The sequence below is a fragment of the Hevea brasiliensis genome, chromosome 9 (genome assembly GCF_030052815.1).
Source record: "Hevea brasiliensis isolate MT/VB/25A 57/8 chromosome 9, ASM3005281v1, whole genome shotgun sequence".
Lineage (NCBI taxonomy): Eukaryota > Viridiplantae > Streptophyta > Magnoliopsida > Malpighiales > Euphorbiaceae > Hevea > Hevea brasiliensis.
The window spans coordinates 89,993,389-90,014,398 of record NC_079501.1 but is presented as its reverse complement, the minus strand read 5'-3'; the positions used below and the strand labels follow the sequence as shown (position 1 = coordinate 90,014,398).

Sequence of the window (21,010 nt, the reverse complement as noted above, 5' to 3'; positions counted from 1 at the left end):
CATCTCATTCTATATTCATCACAACGAAAGTTGATATTACATGCACAGTGGCAAACACGCCCGTACCTATGTGCACCCTCCGGAAGAAGGGAGAATATGGGTGATAAATGGGTCTTTTATATTTTTAATGGTTTATATATATATATTCCAAGTAAGAATATTGGGGTAGGACTTAAATCTAAGTTTATCATGTAAATATTATGTCTTCAATCACTAAGTGTTTTGACATTGTGTTCAGAGACTTAAAACTGTTTTTTAAAAGAAAAGTATTATTTTAAATGCGGTTAAAAAATATAGTTTGAAAAAAAAATATTTATTTTAGTATTCTTATGATGAAAATTTATTATATTTAATTTTAAATTATTTTTTAATATTATCTAAATAATATATTTTAAAAAATAATTATTTTAACGGTAATTTTAATAGTAATATTAAACAGGTCCTAAATTGCAATCTCTACATTAAGCTGACTTGTTAAATAATCAGCAGTAGTTTTTTTCTTATGAAGAAAACAATCTAGTTGTTGATCATGAGTGGATCGAGAGTATTCATATTTCAACTATTCAGTAATAATATGAGTATGACAATTTTTTTTTTTTGTTAAAAAAAAGTATGATGACTTTCCACCAACATCATGCAGCTACCTTGAAATCCTTGGCCATCGCTCCTCCACCACCACCGCTTCCGCCACCTCTAATACCGCCACCATCTTTCGTTTCTTTGTTCTCATTTTCTTACGCTTCTCTCTCTCTACTCTTATATTTATCTTCTTCTTTGCTTATACTCTTTACGTTACGCCTCTCTTCATTGTAATAAAAAAAAAAAAAAGGAAATTCCTTTTCATGATAGCATTTTTATGATATAATATTTTATTTAGCTGCCGAGAAAATCATTTAATGAAAAGAAGGTTGTTCAATTTGGATGCTATTTCTGCCTTCCCAAGGGCATTTATGTCACTAATGGCAAATTGCTTTTGATTTTAACTAAATCATTAATTTGTTAATGGAATGTTGGCCTTATTTGGTTAAGTTTAGGACTGTATAAAATTGACTTGTTTTGATTAGAAATAAGATTTTATTTTATTGGGGTAAATAGATTAAAGAAGTAGAACTTTCTAGAAAGTGCAGAAAAGATTTTTATTTAACCTGCATTCTCAAACCAACTTATCGAAAACTAGAGTATTCTAATCCCTTATATAAAGAAAATAATTTATTTAGATAGAGTTTGGTAAGTTGGATTTCTCTAATTAAGTATAATAAATTTACTAATTTATTTTTTAATTTGTTACACTTTAAATTATTTTAATAAATAATTATTAATTTATTTTTTAATTTATTACACTTTAAATTATTTTAATAAATAAGTTCTTTTTAGGAAATATATTTATCAGGGGTTAGAGTTTTTTTTTTTTTAATCAAATAAGGCTTAAGTGTATATTTCTTAAGAAATGAAATGCCATTTTTTCTTAACTTTTTGAGAAATAAGTTACTTATCTAAATGGAATTCTTAAAAAGTGATTTATTTAAACCAAACAAGGTCTTAAACTTAAAGACTCAATTATTACCCAAAGATAAATTAAGAACCACTTCAAATTTAATCTAGAAATTATTGAAAAAAAAAAAAGCCACAATCAATCTGGGCATCAAAAATCATACCCGCAATTATATTAGATTTACCAATTGAGCTAATTTCAATTGGTAGCCATAAAATTTGAAATTATTTTAGTGAAATAAAGCAATTTTATTTTATTTTATTTTAAATAAATTATAAAAGCCACTTAGACAATGAAGAGTGGATCCCAACGAAATTTCTTAAGTCAATGTTCTATAACAACAGAGCAGGTGGCACGCACACTTCATCTGAGCTGGAAGCTTACGGAATAGAGATAAACCGACCAAGCAAGTTGGATGATTGACCTGTTTGCTTTGAGATAATCCAAAGTTCTGTAATTTTTACTTGGTTTTTTATACGAACAATTAAATCACTGTAATTTATTTGTCTTTTTCATTGATCTAACGTCGCTTAATGAAATGATCAGCTTTGAGTTTTCAGCTTTTCAGTGATTGGTTTTTAGTTATTTGACCTCTTACAAGTTAGTGATGTGTACCATTAAAATTACAAATTGAGCTAAGAAATTATATTAAATCAATCAAATTTATACTAAATTATTTATTTTTTATTTTATTACCATTTTAATTCCTCACAACCATATTCGATCCATACCAAATAATATATATTTTCTATGATTTTTTTGCATATATATATAGGAATATTTTTATCCTTCGTTTTATTTAATTTTTTAATAATTTTAATTAAAAATATATTAATAAATTATAAAAATATATTTAATCTCTATTTATATAAGCATTTTATATATTTTTTGTAGTTAAATTTATGTAATTAAAAATAAGTAAAAGATATATTATTATTATTATTATTGTAATGATAATTTAGATGACACTAATTACATAAAATTATTTTAAAAACTAAAATCAAAGTAAAATCAAATGAAACCGAATTGATGGATTGAAAATCAAACTAAATTAAAACTATAATAGAAATTAAATTTTAATTTTTTAATAAATTTAAACTGAAATCAAAATCACACACCTTTATTTATAAGCTAGACATATTTTAATTATTTTATTATCTTATTTCTTTTTTATAACATGACATATAATAGTTATTATGTTTATTATGTTATGTGTAAAATATATAAACCCTATTTTAATTATATGATAATTAAATTGGTTGTGATTTAATTAGTTTTTAGCTATTTCTTTTTATAATTATGTAAAATTATTGTTTGCTAGAAGAAATTTTATCTTTGAAATTTAGTAGAAGTTACTTTTCAATTTTAACACATTGTAATTCATTAATATTTTAAAACTAATATTACTAATTTTATGTATTTTACATAAATTTAATTTCAATTCAACCATTGTAAGACTTTAACTTTTTTAATTTCTATGTTTTAAGATTGATTAATTTGGAAACCTTAATCTCAATATGAGTAGCTAGACTTACCTATTAAATATATGAGTTTCATTTATTTATATTTTAAATCTATAATAGATTTAGACATAAAAACCTAAGACACAATATATATATATTAGGCCTTACTTATTAAATACGTTTAGTCCTACATGTTTATATCTTGGTTTATAGTGGATCGGATTTGGGAAAAAAATTTTCTTACTATTTTTATTTGGATTTTTCTTACCTTAACTTGATCTACTATGATTCAAAATACAAAATATTGAGTAAGACTTACCTATTAAATATACGAGTTTCACATATTTATATCTTAAATCCATAATAGATCGAATCTAAATAAAAATTTTTGCAGCTGTTTTTACTCTAAATATGCACCACCATAATATTTGAGGGAGTCCACTTTTCCACTGATAAAAATTAATGTAGAAAACGTCTTACTTACCTTTAAATATATGAATATGACCACTAATTTCATTTACTCAAAAAATATAATATTTTTCACATGAATAAGTTTCGTGAATGAGTTTTTTTTCTTTTTCTTAATCCTTGAATTTGAGATTTTATAATTTTTAAAATAATTCTAATAATATTAAATTAGAATTCATTAATGATTTTTTACACTAATAGCTATCACAATAAATATTAAATTAACAATAAAAAATTTACAACAATAATAATTTTGTTGTCTATAAAGTTAATGTAACGCCCTCACCATAGGTAGTCCGTACAATTTACTGTTCCGATGACTCATATCTGTTCGGACAGTCAAAATGTCTGGAACTACACCTAAATTATAGTGAGGAGGCATAAATTAATGAAATAAATATTAAAAATATATATATATATAGAAAAAATTTTGAGAAATAAAATAAAATTTAAAGAATTTATTAATTGGTATAAAAAAAATAAAATAAAAATAATCCGATGAGCACCATGAAAGGCATTTTGGTCATTTCACCCCTAGAGGTGAATTTTGACTTAAATGTCAAATTAAAATTTGGAAATAGAATAATTAACATAAATTAATTTTATGAATTTGAATTTGAAAAATGAGAAGAGAAAGAAGAAGGAAAGAAAAGAAAAGGAAAGAAAATAAAAGAAAGGAAATAGATTTATGAAATTAAAAAAAAAAAAATAATAAAGTACACATAAATGTATATAAATAGACACAAGAAGACAAAACCCCACCAACCATTCTTCTTCCTCTTCTCTCTTTCTCCTTGCCGTTCCCTTGCTCTCTCCCTCCCCACCATTGTTATCAAGCTTAAAGCTTGATTTCCCAAGCTTTCACTCACCAAAACCCATAGACCCCTTCACAAAAAATTTAGCCCACACCATAAGGAAGCTTTAGATACCCATAAGAAGAAGAAAGATTAAAGTTTGAAGTGGGTCACAAGAGGTTAGTGCACTAATCCCTCTTCTTCTCTTTATTAAACATGAAAAGCATGTTTAGCTAAGCATAAATACCATTAAAACAAAAAGAAAATCTAGAGGAAAGAACCCTTGAATTTTTGGCAGCCATGGAAATTGAAATTTATTGCTTTTAAGTGATGAAAAATGGTTCTATGAGAATGTGTAATTAGTTGAAATGTTTGGGTGTTTGATTGTGTAGTGTTTGTGTAAATTTGAAACTTTGAAAACTAGGGTTTGTGTAAATGTTGAGGACTTTGTGTAAAATGTTGAAATTGATCTATTGGGATGAGATTGTTGCTTATAGAAGTGTATTGCATGCAAATTGAAGTAAGGAAGTTGGAGGAGGTTGAGTTTTGGAAGTGTCAATTTTCTGCAGGTTGTGTTTGTTGAGGGCAGTGTACATTTTAGGCCATAAATAAAATTGTGTGACCCCAATTGGTATGAGAATTGGAGGTGAAACTAGACCCAAAATAGCCCATTTTCCATGAAGAAACCATGCCCAAATTCTGTCCAAAACTTGACCTAAATACTGCCCAAATTCGGATTTCCCTGCAACCTAACCCAGAAAATGACCAAATGAACAGTACGTGTTCATTTGGTCATAACTCTCTCTATACTGGTCCAAATGACCTAAAATTTTAACCATAGAAAGTTTAGACATAGGGCTACACTTTTTATGAAGACCACTTAACCCAGTTTTGCCTTTAACCAATTCAAATTGTTAGCACAAGTTGGGTCACTGAAACTGCCAACCCAGAAAATGACCAAATGAACAGTACGTGTTCATTTGGTCATAACTCTCTCTATACTGGTCCAAATGACCTAAAATTTTAACCATGGAAAGTTTAGACATAGGGCTACACTTTTCATGAAGACCACTTAACCCAGTTTTGCCTTTAACCAATTCAAATTGTTAGCACAAGTTGGGTCACTGAAACTGCCAACCCAGAAAATGTCCCAAAATACTATTCCTTTGGTATTTTGACCATAACTTGAGTTCTATAACCCCAAACTCAGTGATTCAAAAACTAAAATTCAAGTTTAAACATAGAGGAGCAATTGTTATGAAGGAATTGTAACTAAATAGACATCCCAACCTAGTCAAATTCCTAGATAAGGATAACACATCAACATGAACCTAAAGAAAGGTTCATGGGAAAAATGCTATATAGGATAATTAAAATATTCATAAGGAAAATTCAATATTAAAAATGATATGAATATGTAAATTAGGACTAATGTCCTATTAATATGAAATTTATGGTACCAATGAACAGTACTAGATAATAGTAATAGTGAATAGTGCTAAATTAATTAGAAATATTTAATTGCCCATAGTATACCTAGACTTATTTATTTAGTTGGATAAATTGGTATACCAATTAGGGACTACAGATAGCAGTACTGCCTAACGAGAAAATCATGAACTGACAATATATGTCTGGTATGATTGTTCTACAGGCTATATGCCTACTTTATTTCTGGCTTTACAAGCTCGACGGTGCCTCGTGCGACGGTAACCTCGTGCACGTGACGATATCGGATAGACATATGGCTGTCTAACCAGTATACACCCGTACATCCAGCTTTTATAATTTGTTATAGGTTCTCTTGGGCACTGAAAAAAAAAATTAATTAAGACTTAAAATACAATAAGTAATCATAAAAGATCCCAATAATGTTAATTATTTCCAAAGAGCAATAAAAATGTAAAATACCAAGAAATTATGAGCTGCATATATTATTTCAAATTATTAAATTATTGTTATTATAAATTATGCACCACTAAGCGTTATGCTTAGCGCGTTGGTTTTCCATCGCGTAGGTACTGGAGATCACCAGCGTGTGTGAAGAAGACCAGTGAGTACACCGTGCAGCTTTGATCAGATCTGCCATTGTCCAGAGTCACCTCACCGGTCTGTTGTATTTTGGTAGGGCCATGTATAGACTAGTATTTTAGTTCATTATGTTTAGTCATGATGTAATTACTAGTTTATGATGTATTTCATTTTGGACTTGTAATTAAACTTTGAGATTGAAATGAAAACTTGTAATTTATTATCTATGAATTTCTATATGAATGCAATAGATAATACTTCATTTTGAGATCTCATAAATAATTGTAAATGATATGATACATGAGAATATGATATGGAAATGTGTAAAATGAATATGAACATGTTAACAGGTGATTAGTGGAATCCGCCAGATGTTAATAAAATAAGGGAGGCTCTGTCCGGGTCTCCACAGAAATAAGATATATATATAAAAAAAAAAAAAAAAAAATTTCTACTCATAGAATACATGTTTTAAATGACATCAAAAGTTTACAATAGATATAATAAAACAAGATAGGGTTCTCCGGCACCGAATGTGGCACTTCTTGCTCGGCTATACGGTAGACGGGTAAGGGGCGTCACAGTTAATATATAGCAACTACATGAATAATTGCTACTAATAGTATATAAAAAAAAATGACAGTAATTATTATGAAAAAAATTTTATAATCATAATTATTGCTGGTAATAACTTTTTTAATAATAATTATTATTATTGTTACTAAAAAAATTTTTTTACAGTAATTATAATTTTATTTTAAAATATTTATTATTATAATTTTATTTTAAAATATTTTAGTAATTAGCTTATTCCACACTAGAGTCCTTGCTCAAAATAAGAAATAACAAAAAAAAAAAATTATATATAATTCGTACAAATTGTCTAACCAATGGGAATTGGATCGATTATTCATAAGTTAAAAAAATAAAAGTCAGATAACTAAAAGGGAAAAGTATAAAAAAGAAAGAATCACATCCATATTTATAAATAAAATATCAATAGAATCACGGCATCATTTTTTGGTCCATCGGAGGCATCATAGCGACTTGAGGTGGTTGCATGCTTTGCCTTCTAACATTTCCCTGCCAACCTGCAATTGCAAACACAGCGCAATCCAAACATTATCACAAATTAACAAAACCATTTTTTAATTATCATTAATTAATTAATGATTATTGTTAATTACCAATGGCAGGATCCAGGCCTCTTCTTTGAAGCTCTCTATACTCTTGACAAAGGGCACACCATTCACAGAAGAAATGAGTGACCCAGTCCGGGGCCGGCGACTCCACCAGTCCATACTTTGCCCTTAGCTTCGTTCGATAGCTGCATGACATTATGCATGGCAACCCTATGAAGGCCGCGATCAAACCATACAACAGTCCACTCGTCCCACATGCTGCATATTCAAATACATACAATAAGATCATTCATATTTAGCTTTTTTTCTTATTTCTTTTTAATACCCTGATGAAATTTCCTTATGAAGATGAATAATATATGATTGGTATTTTCTTTTTAATTGAGAAAATATAATCACTTACAGGTGTGGCCATTGTCAATAATTTCTGCAACTTGGCCAAATGTGATGCATGGGAAGCACGCTGTTGTCACAGCTGATCAATGTAAAAAAACACATATCAGTGTTTTCCAATTCTTTTCTTTGATAAGAATTAAAGAGATATATAGGAAGAATAAGGATACACTTACCGTTCATTGGATCTTCCATGCAATCAAATAGCCCAGTCCTCCAGCCCTCATTGTAAACCTGCCCTTCCTGTGTCATCACCGGAATCCCTGGTGCGGCCATTGTTGCCTGAGCTGCGGGTTTATATGGCGAAGATGGCATGTTATATCCCGGTGCAGCATTATTCTGTGGAGGGAATGACACTGCCTGTGGCTGTGGTGCTTGGTAAGCATTTTGAGTGAAAGCTTGCAGTGCTGCCTGAGGAGGAAAAGGCTGCGGTGTAACCTGAGGAGGATAATTTCTTGAAATCTGTTGTGGGAGTTGTGGCGGGAACGCTACAGTTTGATTCGTCCCGCCAGGGTAAATCGGGTGGGATTGTGGGCTTGGGGGTGGAAACTGCACTGGCTGGGTAGGAATTGTTTGTGGACTTTGTGGTGGGTATGCAGCAGGCTGAATCGGGCTCTGAGCTGGGAATTGTGGGGGTCGAGATGGGATTGTTTGTGGACCTTGTAGTGGGTATGCTGGGTTGTTTGGTCCACTTTGGGGTGGAAACTGGGAAGGCGGGGTTGGTGAAGGCCCATAGCCCTGGTTAGCTTGCGGAGGTGTAGGAGGGTACTGTTGTGCTTGCGGCTGCCGAGCTTCAGGTGGCTGGAATTGTGATGGCTGGTATTGCTGTTGTTGCGGTGGCTGCTGGTTATAGTCTTCTTGTTGTTGTTGGGGTTCAGGGTCAGCACTGTACATGTCCTGTTGGGTAGAATCATAGTAGTTGATTTCAAGGGTTTGAGCAGCGAAATCAGATTGAATGGCAGTGGATTCAATGGTTGCGTCCAGTGGGTATTCTTGAGGTTGATCAGTTTGGTATGAGGAAGAGTCTCCTTGGGGACGTCCCATTTTAGCTCAGCTCTCTTTGTTAAACACAAACACAAGGAGAGAAGCCAAGGGAAAAGGAAAGTGAAATGATTGACGAAGCACCTGCAACCTGCAAGCTTAGAAGATAGCTTTTTAAAGACAAGATGCAATCATTTATATATTTACAAAAATTTGCAACTTGCTCTTTTATATAATCATTTATATGTCTATTAAGCATGACATGTAAAAATAATAAATATACCTTTTGAAAAAAATAATAATAATAACTATTAAATAAAAATTAAATGAATAATAATAATAATAATAATAATAATAATAATAATAATAATAATAATAATAAAAAAGTGCGATTATAAAAAATTTTAATTCATATAAAAATAAATTTAATAATAATTAAATTAAATATTTATATTTAAAATCATATATCTATAATATATATTTTAATTATTTTTATATAAATTTTAATATAAATATTTAATTTAATAATTATTAAACTCATTCTTATATATAATCAAGTTTATATTAGATATGTTAAGAAAATAATTTATTAAGATACTATTAAAAAAATATATGGTAGTAAATTTAAAAAAAATAAAGAAATTCTATTGAAGTTAAAAATCATAAATTTAAAGTGGTAAAAATAAATCAAAATTTATTAATTATATTTAAAAAATTATTTAAAATAAAAAAAATTTTATATAATCGATTTTTGAGGTAAAAATTTAACCCACTAGAGTTGAATATTTAAAAAAAAAATTAAATTGCATGCACATATTGGATGGGAGAGAGATGAAGACAAACGAATGATTTGACAAAAGGAAAGAGGTGGTATCCGGGGTGGCAACGACTATGATGATGCAAAGTACAAAGTCGTCGTGCAGTGAGGAAAGCTGAAGAGTTTACTTTGACCAACACCACAAAAGTCAAAATAATTGCTACAGTTATACGCTGTCGTGCAGATAGTTTGGAATTTGTGGGATCGTTTACTTTGACTAACGCCTTAGTCTCTGATTGCATCTCATTGCAATTGTGTCCCATGTGAGGCCAACATTCTTCGTCCGGCGTACTCAAGCAAGTACAACTTGGGTCACCTAGACCCGCCACCGAACCGGTTTCGATTCCAACCTGATCGAAATCGAAAGTTTTGATTCCCTTAAAAGGATGATTTGGAATCAAAATTGTGAACCCTTCAAAATTTTGATCCGGTTTAGATACCAATCCCAATTCTAATTCCATTCAATTTGGCTCAAATTCAACTGTCAAAATTTTTTAATAGAAAAAGTGTTTCGACTTAAAATCATTCAATTTAGGGCTGTTTAGCATTGTTGTTAAAACTGTTGTTTAAAAAATTACTTTTTTAAATATACTAATTAGAAAGTATTAAAAAATAATTAAAAATTAAATTTAATTAGTTTTAGTCATAAAAACTTAAAATAACAAAATAATTTTTTTTAAATTGTTTTTCTCAACGACATCTAAAATGATGCTTTTATTCAGAAAAGTAATTTCAGACTTTAAAACTCAATGCCAAACATGACTTTAGTTTTGATTCAATTTTAGTTCAATTTAACTTCGATTTGGGTCAAATATGAGTTTGACCGGCTTTGGTTTTGAGCCTACCGTTGACTGAGTTTAGTCACCACACTATTTCATAACATTAGCATAATTTGAGAATAAATATTTAAAAAAAATAAAGAAAAATGATAATTTGTTATTATATTTCAAAGATAAATTGTAAAATATTCAAATAATTATAGTTCTGCTCACAAATATTTATGATTAATATATAAAATCATCTAACAAATAAAAAAAATCCTATTTAAAAGTGTATTGTTTATTTATTTATTCAATAATTTCTTTTAAAATCTCAATATTTTGAAGGATCAATTAATGTCAAGAGCTAATACAAATTTATTGGATTCGACTCCTGTCATGAAATCAATCATATACTTACATATAATTATTTTTTCATATTAAAAATTTTTATGAGAAAATAAATATCAAAAAATTTAAATCTCTAAATTTTTATGTTACGAGATTGAACCACTATTATATTTCTATATGTTTTTGAGGTTGACGTCAAAGAGAAGCATGATTAAGTGTTTCTTAATTTTATATCAAGGGATGCTTTTGCTTAGTCAAAATAGATTAAAGTCAATTCTTATTTAGCCTAATAATATTTTTCTAAAATATATTAATAATCCTAATTAATGCAATACTCTTTGTTTGGTATTTTTATATTTTTAATATTTTTTAACATACTTTGTATGTTGTTTGTACCTGTTATACTTATTTATAATTATTTTTCTTTATATATAATTTTAAAAAAATTATATTACAATTAATTAATAAGCTTTAAAACCAATAGGAATTTTTTTTTAGAGTAAAAGGTGGTTTAGTACAAGGTTAACAATATTTTCTTGTAAAATATTTTTCATACTTTGAGACACTTAAAAAAATAGATCAAAAGAAAATATTTTCTTGGTTAATGAAAAAATTAAATTATTTTCTATTTTTTAGATTTTGATAATTTTATTAAAATATGAAAACACTTATACATACAGAATTTAAACACATATCATTAATTTAGCATTGGAACTAAATAATAAAAAATATTTTTATGAAAATTTTTTTTCAGAAAATATTTTTCATAGAAAATATTTTTTACATACAAGTTATTTCTGCGAAATAAATGGAGTCTAACCTAATAATATTTTTCTAAAATATATTAATAATCCTAATTAATATAATACTCTTTGTTCAATATTTTTACTGTTATTAGTATTTTTTAATGTGCATTGTATATTGTTTGTAATTGTTATACTTATTTGTATTTATTTTTCTTTTCTTTATATATAATTAAAAAAATTATGTTAATTAATTAAAAAACTTTAAAACTAATTAGAAATTTTCTTTTACAGAGATGAGGTGATTGGTATGAGTTTAACCAAAGTAATTATTACCTTTATAATTTTTAACGGCTTTTTAATGTTGTTTGGATATTTAAAAATATAAAATTAATTTTTAACCTAATTAATATTTATACTCTCTTGGGGGTTTTAAAGGTTAAAACTTATAGAGGTAATATTTAACTTTGATTTCTTAACCTTTTATTAAACACATCTTTTTGGTGTAATAATATAATAAAATTAAGAAAACTAAAGTAATGATCTAAATTAAAACTACACAAACATTTAAAAGAATAATATTCCAGTTGTACATATTTATGTAAAGAATATTTATTCTTATTTATAATAATATCTTTTGTTTTTATCAAACTAATTCTGTTGGCATCTCACATGGTGGTGTTCTTTGTCTTCACTTTTTCTTGTGTTGCCTATTTTCTTCCATATCAAACATGACATATTTTGATCTTATTATTTGCCATTGTCAAGGCTGCATTGGGACTTCCTGATACTGATGCTTGGTACGAGGTTGAGACTATAGCAGAGAGGAACAATATTGGTTACAAGCAGCTTGTAAGTTAACTTTTGTTCTTCTTTTATGGTTTATTGTAGCATCATTGGTCCACAGCTCCAGCCCTTTTCAGCCAAAATATCCAGGTTTCACAGATTTTCAACCAGGCTCATTTCTTTATTTGGGATTTGCCTCTGTCCTAGTGAATTGGCCATTAGACAATATATGCATTGGAAAATTTAACTTTTTAATTAAAAGATGAATTGCATTAGCAAGTTTGTTTGAAGTTTGATCATTTTTAACTCTTTTTTCAAGACCTCGGTGATGGATGGTGCATTGGTATCTTCAATAATAGCAACAAGAACTGACTCACCCTACCTCTATTTTGCATCAACAACTAAGGTATGTGCAATCTCTATTGGGTCATGATTTTGAACCTCTTCTCCCTAGGGAATTGGTCATTTTTAAAATTATTCCACCATTTGGGGAATATGGAAGTTGAGTCCCTCTGAGTCCTAAGACACGACACTATTTTTGCTTAGCTAACTTCTTGTTTCTAGTGGCCTTAAGGAACCTAAATCGAAAATTCTACAAAAAAAAAGAATAAAAGGAGATTTTCATTCCATAATGAGTGCAAAAATAACAATCTATCCTATTAAGTGTGCAAAAAAATTGTTTGCAACTTTTTGTTAAGAAAAGTAAAATGTTGAAATAGTAGAAGTTGATCTTCATGTTCCACTAGACGAGCTAAAAACTATTTGCAAGTTTTGGGTAAGAACAGTGGAAATTGGTGTACAAATGAGATCCTTGGTCCCACTGAACTTACCAAAAATTGTTTGCTATAAAAACAATTTGGCTGACAAACACCTTGAATTCGAGCGTGTTAGATACTGAGTGTATCAACTGGGATGCGCTCCTAACTTCTAAATCAGATGATTGTAGGAACTGGCTGCACTAAAAGCAACTTTGCCTTTAATTGCAAAATAAATGAAGAAATGAGAGTTTGTCTTTCTAGAGCTAGAGTTGAAATTGTATCACTTGATTGAAAGTAAAGACAATGATTAAAAATTGAAATTGCAACAAAAATTGAAATAGACAATGCTTGAAAATTGAAATTGACTGATGAAGTCTTGGATTGATTAAACTACTGAAGTCTTGAATTGATTATACTACTAGAGTCTTTGGATTGTTTTAATTGATTGAGTTGATTGATTGATTAATTGGTTGGTTGGCTAGGTTGTTAGGCTTTTTCCCATAGCATCATACTAACTATTTATTGCTACACCTAAGAGAACCTAGTTGAACCTAAAAAGCTCCAAAACTTGCACCCCTTAACATCCTGCATGTACCATCAATTGCTATCCACTTCCAATAACTGCTACTAATCTCGTCTGTAGTAGGTAACTTCTCCCCTGACTTAATAACTTCTTACAACAGCATTATCAGTTAATAACTTCCACTGTAAGTATCTTATAACACCAAAATTAATTAACAAATATTTATTTCAGACCTCACACTTAAATTAATACAATAAAATTAATTTAAAAAATTAATCTAATTAATCATAAGTTTGAACATAAAAAAATTAAATTTTTTAGTGTAAACAATAGTGAGTTTGATACGTGTGCTTCAATAATAGAGTAGTTCAAAAGAGAAGAAACAGTAAAAGATATATTCAGTACAACCCTTGCCATTTTTTTCAACAACTTATAAATACTACTACAACAGTCAATGAAGAAGCTGCTCATCTATTTCCTTCTCATGAGCTAGAAAGAGGAATGAAAATCAATGTGTGTAACACCCTCACTTTAGATAGTCCGTACGTTCTACTGTTCCAGTGATCAATGTCTGTCCGGATAGCTAGAAGGTCTACAACTATAATTATACTAGAGTGAGGACTCATAAATAATTCAAATAAGTGTAAGAAAAATTAAGGAAAAATTTTAGAAATGAAATACAACAAAGTTAAATAAGCCAGTGTCCCGGTGATGGGTGACCCTAACGGGAAGTTATTGTCTTCACAGCTTGAAGCCCTAAACCTAAGGTAAATTCCATGAAATAATTTTTGTGACTCCAGAGAAGAGTTACGGCACCCTAGGTAGCATTAGAATGCCAAGAAAAGGTTAGGAGAATTTTTAAGATCAGTACAGACAGTTTTGGCTCCTTAAGCCAAACGGAGGGCATTTTGGTCATTTCTCCTTCAGAGACGATTTTTGACCAACTTGTCTAATTAATTAAACAAATTATATAACATAAAATATGAAGAAAAAGTGATGAAAATTAAATTGAAAATGAGTAGAGGAGAAAAGAAAAGAAAATGAAGTAAATGGGACTTATGACATCACCATGATGCAATTAAAAAAAGCTCCACCAAATTACCATATGACAAGCTAATAAAAAAGGATAAAAATGAAATTTAAAACACAAAAATCAACCCATCTTCTTCATTTTGCTAGCCTTGGCCGATTCTTCTCTCCCATCCTCCATAGCTTTGCTTTTTCAAGCTTTGATTTGCTTAATTTCACACCATAAAACCCCTTCCTATCTTCACTAAAATTAATCCTTACTACTAGAGCAAGCTTAAAGCAGCAATTTGAAGAAGAAATTGAGAAGAATTACAAGCTCAAGTTAGCTCATCAAAAGGTTAGTGCTATATCTCTCCATTTTTCTCTTTAAATTTGAAGTTAGGTGTATGGATTTAGTTAGAAATTCATGAAATTAAAAAAACATATCCATGTATGGACCAACTAAAATTTTCGACAGCCTTAGTGATGGAAGTGTTGATGAGTTTTGAATGAATTTAAGTTGTATATGGGTGGTCTTGAACATGAGTATGATACTTAAACATCATTAAGTATGTTGAATTGATGTATGTGCATGAATGGATATTTGAGAATTAGGGTTTGAGGCATGAAGTTAGGGTTTTGTTCATGTGTTGTGGAATTGGAGTCCTAATGGTAAATTAGTGACCATTTGGCTATGTTTGATGAGGAATTGAAGTGAATTATGGCTTTCGATTTGAGGTTGGGTATGCTGCCTCATAGGACCTGCAAGGCTAGATATGAGTCTAGCAAGTTTGGGCAGCTGTAACTTGAGTGGTATAGGTTCAATTGGTGCAAAGCCAATTGGACATGAAACTAGACACATAATGGCTCAACTTTGAAGAAGAAACCTTGCTCAGAAAATAAACTTAGAATATCCTAAAATTTGACCAAATCCGAGTAACCAATTCTGGACCTGGTAAAAGTGACCAAATGAACAGTGTTTATTCATTTGGCCATAACTCAGTGTAGAAATATCCAATTGACCTGAATTTTATATTAATGGAAAGCTTAGACAATTTAAAACAATCTTCATGTAGAACACAAACTCAAATTCTAGACTTAACCTAATGGAATTATCCACCAAATTCATGATACCAAATCTGGCAGAAATAATTCTGCCCAGAATTTTGGGTACAGGTCAATATGGCTAGTTACGGTAAAATAGCCATAACTTGACCTACAAAACTCCAAATAGAGTAATTCAAAAAGGAAATTAAAGAAGACAAATAAAGGAATAACTTTCATGAAGAAAGTTTTGTCAAATTTTTACTATAGCCAGTTCCAATGGAACAGTGAATTTGGACTTCAATTTCTGAAAATTTTAAATAAAATCTAGGAGGCTAGGAATTGAGTTTGGCAATCAATGCCAACAAAAATAAAATGCAAAATGTGGTATCTTGATGAACTTAGGCTTAACAAATCTATTATGAATTAAAAAGTCAACCCTTGAAGGAAAATAGTCAAGTGAATAATAACTATCAAAAACTTAAGTTGCTAATAGGGTCAATAGTACCCTACTTAAAGGATTTAATGTATACCTAAATTATGAGAATAGGTAGATGGCAATTGTATTCTCATCACAAATAGAACTTAGGAAACGTTGTTAATATATTTCGAAATGTGGTTTGTAAATCAATGTAAATGAAAATGTTGAACCTAGGGACATGTAAAATGATGTAATAAATTAGATAAGGAATTATAAAGGAAAAAAATAGATGATATAATTGATAAATTGTGAATTATATAAACAAAATTCATGAATATATGCATTAGATGAAAATGAGTCTAGATATTGTATTTACACTAGGAAATAAAGTTTAGAATGTTACAACCAATATATATAATGGAATAAATAATGAAATAATAGACCCATTAATATTAAATGGTACATGAGAGAAAATAAGGGGAATTATAAATACGTAGTAAGTAAAGATATCTCTTGAATTACAAATGATAATTCATATAAATTTTGAAATGAATAAATGAATCACATAAATATGTGAATAGGACTTTAGTTCTCATTAGGAGAGAAAGGAAGAATATTTTGAGTACAATGGTATATGATTACCATCGTTGTGAATTGTGATCAATATGAAGGATAAAATGAATATATAAATAATGAGAAATGCATAAATTATGTATAATTGTGATTCAAAAAAATTTATGTTTCCACTGGGAATAGAATTAAGTGATATAAATTGTAATTAAAACTTATAACAAATTAATGATATACTAATACATATTAACCCTTAATGGTACTAATGTGCCCATGTATTGCCTAGACACGTGTGTCAGATTGGATAGATTGGCATGCCAATAGAGTATTGTTTTAGCAGTACTGCGTAAGACTTTATGCTTGTATTCATGGCTTTATGCCCGCATTCATGGCTTTTATGCCTGATTCTATGTTATCATAGCTTTTAGCCATACTGATATGCTATCATGGCTTTTTAGCCATTCTGACTACATATGTGGTTGATGTTCCGCATTTCACGTCCCATGGTATGATGGCCCAAGGCACCGCGGTGTCCAGTGCCAATGACCCGTTATCCAGTTTAGTCAGCCTGTCATAGGTTACTTGGACAGTGAAATTTATTGAAATGAGTTAAGAATAATAGCAACTGAAAATATTAACAATTAAATAAAAGAGTAAGAATATTTAAAATAAATTAGATTAGTTATTTAGTTGAAAGAATTGAAATGAATTGGAACGATATTAAAATTTAATTATTATGAAATAATCTTTGATAACCTAGAAAGTATTGAATAAAATGATAAAAAGATTTGCAAAAGATATATAAGTATATTACTACTGTGACTTTAGGAATAAATTGATTTTTAAGAAAAATAAATTAGAGTGAAAGATAGTTGATACTAGAAGTATTATATTAAATTAGATTAAATTACAGAGTATCCAAAGTACAATATATTTCTTTCTTTATTTGTATATATTATTTTCTTGTTATCTTATTGCACCACCAAGCAGCAATACTTAGCGCGATAGATTTGTTTCCCTCGCGCAGGTACTGAAACTAAAAATCCAGTGGACAATTGACTAGGATTTCTGGAGTCCGGATCTGCAGAAGTGTCAGAAGTGCTTAAGGTTGTCACCTCATCAGCAATGCATGTAGATAGGGCTCACATTAGTCATATTATGTAATTTGAGCATTATAATTATTTATTATGTTGTAATGAAAATTAGAAAATTGTATGTAATATGCATCTGATGTAAATTATGAATTTATGCAATTAGTTTGCAAATTATGTAAACTTATAAAATTGAGAATTTTGATATATGTAATAAGCATGAATGAATTTGTACAAATGAGTATGGATTTGAATTACATAATGATTTTTGAAATGATTATGATGAGCAAGGATGATATTTTTATTGTAAAATATTATTAAAAATTTCAAGCAGGTGAATAATGAAATACGCCAACTGAATATAAAATAGGGGAAACTCCGTCAGTTTCTCCTTAGAAAAAAAAATATTAATAATTGATATTAAAAGATAATAAGTTTAAAATTATTTAAGAGTAAGCAAGATAAGATAGGGTGCTCCGGTACCGAGTGTGACATGTCTTGCTCAGCTACATCGTAGACGGGTAAGGGGTGTCACAATGTGTGCGCATGTTAATTGAATTAAATTATTTAATTTGATCAAATTGTATTTTTTTTTTCTTTGTTCAATCTTTTAGATTTTTACTTTATTTAGTTTGTAATAAAATTAATTAATTAATTATATACTTTAATTACTCTCCTTTTCTTTATATATATATATATATATATATATAATTGATCACGAGCGTTAAAGTTTGTTTTTCCACCTTTTTGGTGGTTTTCCGCATGATTTTGTATAAATAACAAAAAAAGAAAAAAACAATGAGCAATATATAAAGGGAAAATTTTGAGAATTAATAAAGTTAATTCAATTTAAATCTCAAAACATAGGAAGATAAATATTTTGCATGTGAAGTAAATGAACATAATTGAGCGATTTGATTTTCCATTTTCTTTTTTTTTTTTGGTAGAATGTTTTTCTTTTTTATATATTATAGAAATGAAAGTTATCATAATTTAAATTTCAACTTTTTGCTTATATATAAAATAAATATTTGATTATTAAAATAAAGTTGATTAACATTAGGGGTATGTCTCCATAGCTTGTATCCTCTTCTGTTACTCTCATTCTCCCTAATTCTCGCATGACGATATATGCATTCTGGAGATTTATTTGTTGTTTAGGGTTTTGCACCATGTTGATGTGCTAAATTTTTTGGGCTAATTGAAAAATATGGACATTTGTTTATCTATATGAAATTGGATTTTTTGATATGAATGTATGGAAACTACTAACATTAAATTTTTAGGCATTTGCATAAATATATATATATATATATATATATTTTTTTTTTAATACAGAAAATCAGGAGAGTGAGGACTCAAACTTGATACCAAGTAAATAATATGCCTCTGGCTACTAGACAAAGCCAACTAAGCTAAGCTTTTTAGTTTGTATTATAATAAATGACATTATGCTCTTTTCTATTTTGACAATAGTATGGTTGTGGTTGTTGATACATGCATTTTGCATAGCCATTTAGGTTAGATTTCATGGCCATTTCATTTATTTGTTAGTCACTTTTAGCTAATTTTATTAGTTATTTAGATAATTTTTCATAATTGTTAATTTTTTGGGTTAATTTGTAATTTGTTTTGTTTTATAGGTAAAAATGGTGTTTTTGAGGGACTAAAAAGTAATTGCACCAGTGAGCAGTGATTCTCAGAGCCAAAATTATCAAAATAAAGCTTCAAAGTTGAAGAATACAAAGTGGCCAAAATGTGCATAACTTGCTGCATAAGTTGTGCAGTTCTGCACAAGGAGAAGAAGCAATTTTCCAAACCTGCCGAAATCTGCATAAATTATCACATAACTTATGCAGATTCATGCCCTGCTTATGCAACTTTACGGAAAACTGCATAACTTATGCAGTCTCGCACCCTGCTTATGCAGCTTCACTGAAGAGCACCCAAACTTGCCAAAATCTGCACAACCAGCTGCATAACTTATGCAGTCTCACTCCTCACTTATGCAACATCACAGGAAGCTCCTGGCATTACCAAATTTGCTCAGAATCTGCATAGGAAGCTTGCAGAACTTGTGAAAGTCTTCATAATGAGCTGGCAGAAGAATTTTTACACATGAATCCCTTCCTCAAACACACTATTTTTAGGGTTATTTGTCAAAAAGTATAAATAGTGCCCTTACCTCATTTTTGGAGATAAGAAGAAAGAGAGGAAGACAGAAAAAGGGGCAAAAAAACAGAGGAGCAGTCGACTTCCATTCTTGGGGAGCAAAATCTAGCTTCTTCTTCTCTTCTTCACCATTTTCTACATTTCTCCTATCGGGTTTCTTTAGTTTTAGTTTATTTTCATTATTTATTTCCTCTTTTACTTAGAATTTCTTGTGTTAAATATGGATTGTGAGTAGTTTTCTTTGATTCTAGAGTAAGGGATGTAATATTTTAGTTATTTTTGTGGATTTGAACTGGGTTAGTCTCAATTTAATAAAATTTATGAGGTTTAATCCATTTCTTGTGTGCTTATTCGCATGCTTAATGAAGGGCCCCATTAAGTTATGTTCTTCATCCTTAGTTGAAGCACCGAAAGGAGAAAACCAAGTGATAGTTAATAAAGAAATTAGACTTAATTAACTTAGATTTAGAAATAGACTAAGGGTTAATAGGGTTTTAATAGATTGATTAAAGAACCTAATGGGTCTTGGTTAATTTTAACTCTACGAAAGTAGGATTAAGTTAATTAAGGCACTTTTTGTCTCACTCGAAAGAGTTTTCAAAGGATTTTAGAATTAATCTCCTTTAAACCCATAAATTTCATTGATTGGGCTAGCTAGGGAAAATCCCAAAATGACTTAAATATGAACCTTTAACTCCAGAATCGTCTTTTATCAATTATTGCTTGGAATTTTACTTTTGAGAGTTTAATTTAATCTCATTTTATTAATTTTTATTATTAATATTATCAATTTCTTTATTTTGTAAATTATTAAATTAGTCATTATTTGAATTTAGTTTTGCATTTTCATACCGTATGCTTCAAATTCCTAAATTTCTTTTATTAATTTGATTAAAATACAATTTTAACATATTTTATTTTATATCAAAAATTCAATTGAAAACACAACTCTCCGTGGGAACGATATCTTTTTCTATACTACGTGAACGACCCGTGCACTTGCGGTTAGGATACATCAAGTTTTTAGTGCCGTTGCCAAGGAGTTGTTTGTTTAAGATTGAATTCTTGATTATTTTAGTTGTTTATAGTTTTATCTTTGTTATCTTTTTATTTTGTGTTTGTTTGTTCTTTTTTAGGTACTCTTAATCTTTTATGAGAAGAGCTAGAAGTACAAGTGACACATCCTTATTGTTTAATTCTGAAA

General features: G+C 29.2%; 1 protein-coding gene across 1 annotated transcript in view; it reads right to left on the bottom strand.

The window, feature by feature from the left end:
- Positions 1–7,206: 7,206 nt before the first annotated feature.
- The window catches only part of LOC110659815 (protein PLANT CADMIUM RESISTANCE 6), a 75,156-nt gene continuing 61,352 nt past the window's right edge, over positions 7,207–21,010 (bottom strand). The window contains exons 2-5 of the mRNA XM_058153923.1: positions 7,960–8,915; positions 7,794–7,865; positions 7,436–7,648; positions 7,207–7,339 (exon numbers count right to left, since the gene is read on the bottom strand). Coding sequence (XP_058009906.1) covers positions 7,254–7,339; positions 7,436–7,648; positions 7,794–7,865; positions 7,960–8,827 — 1,239 coding nt within the window. The 5' untranslated portion in view covers positions 8,828–8,915 and the 3' untranslated portion in view covers positions 7,207–7,253. The remainder of the gene's footprint in view (positions 7,340–7,435; positions 7,649–7,793; positions 7,866–7,959; positions 8,916–21,010) is intronic.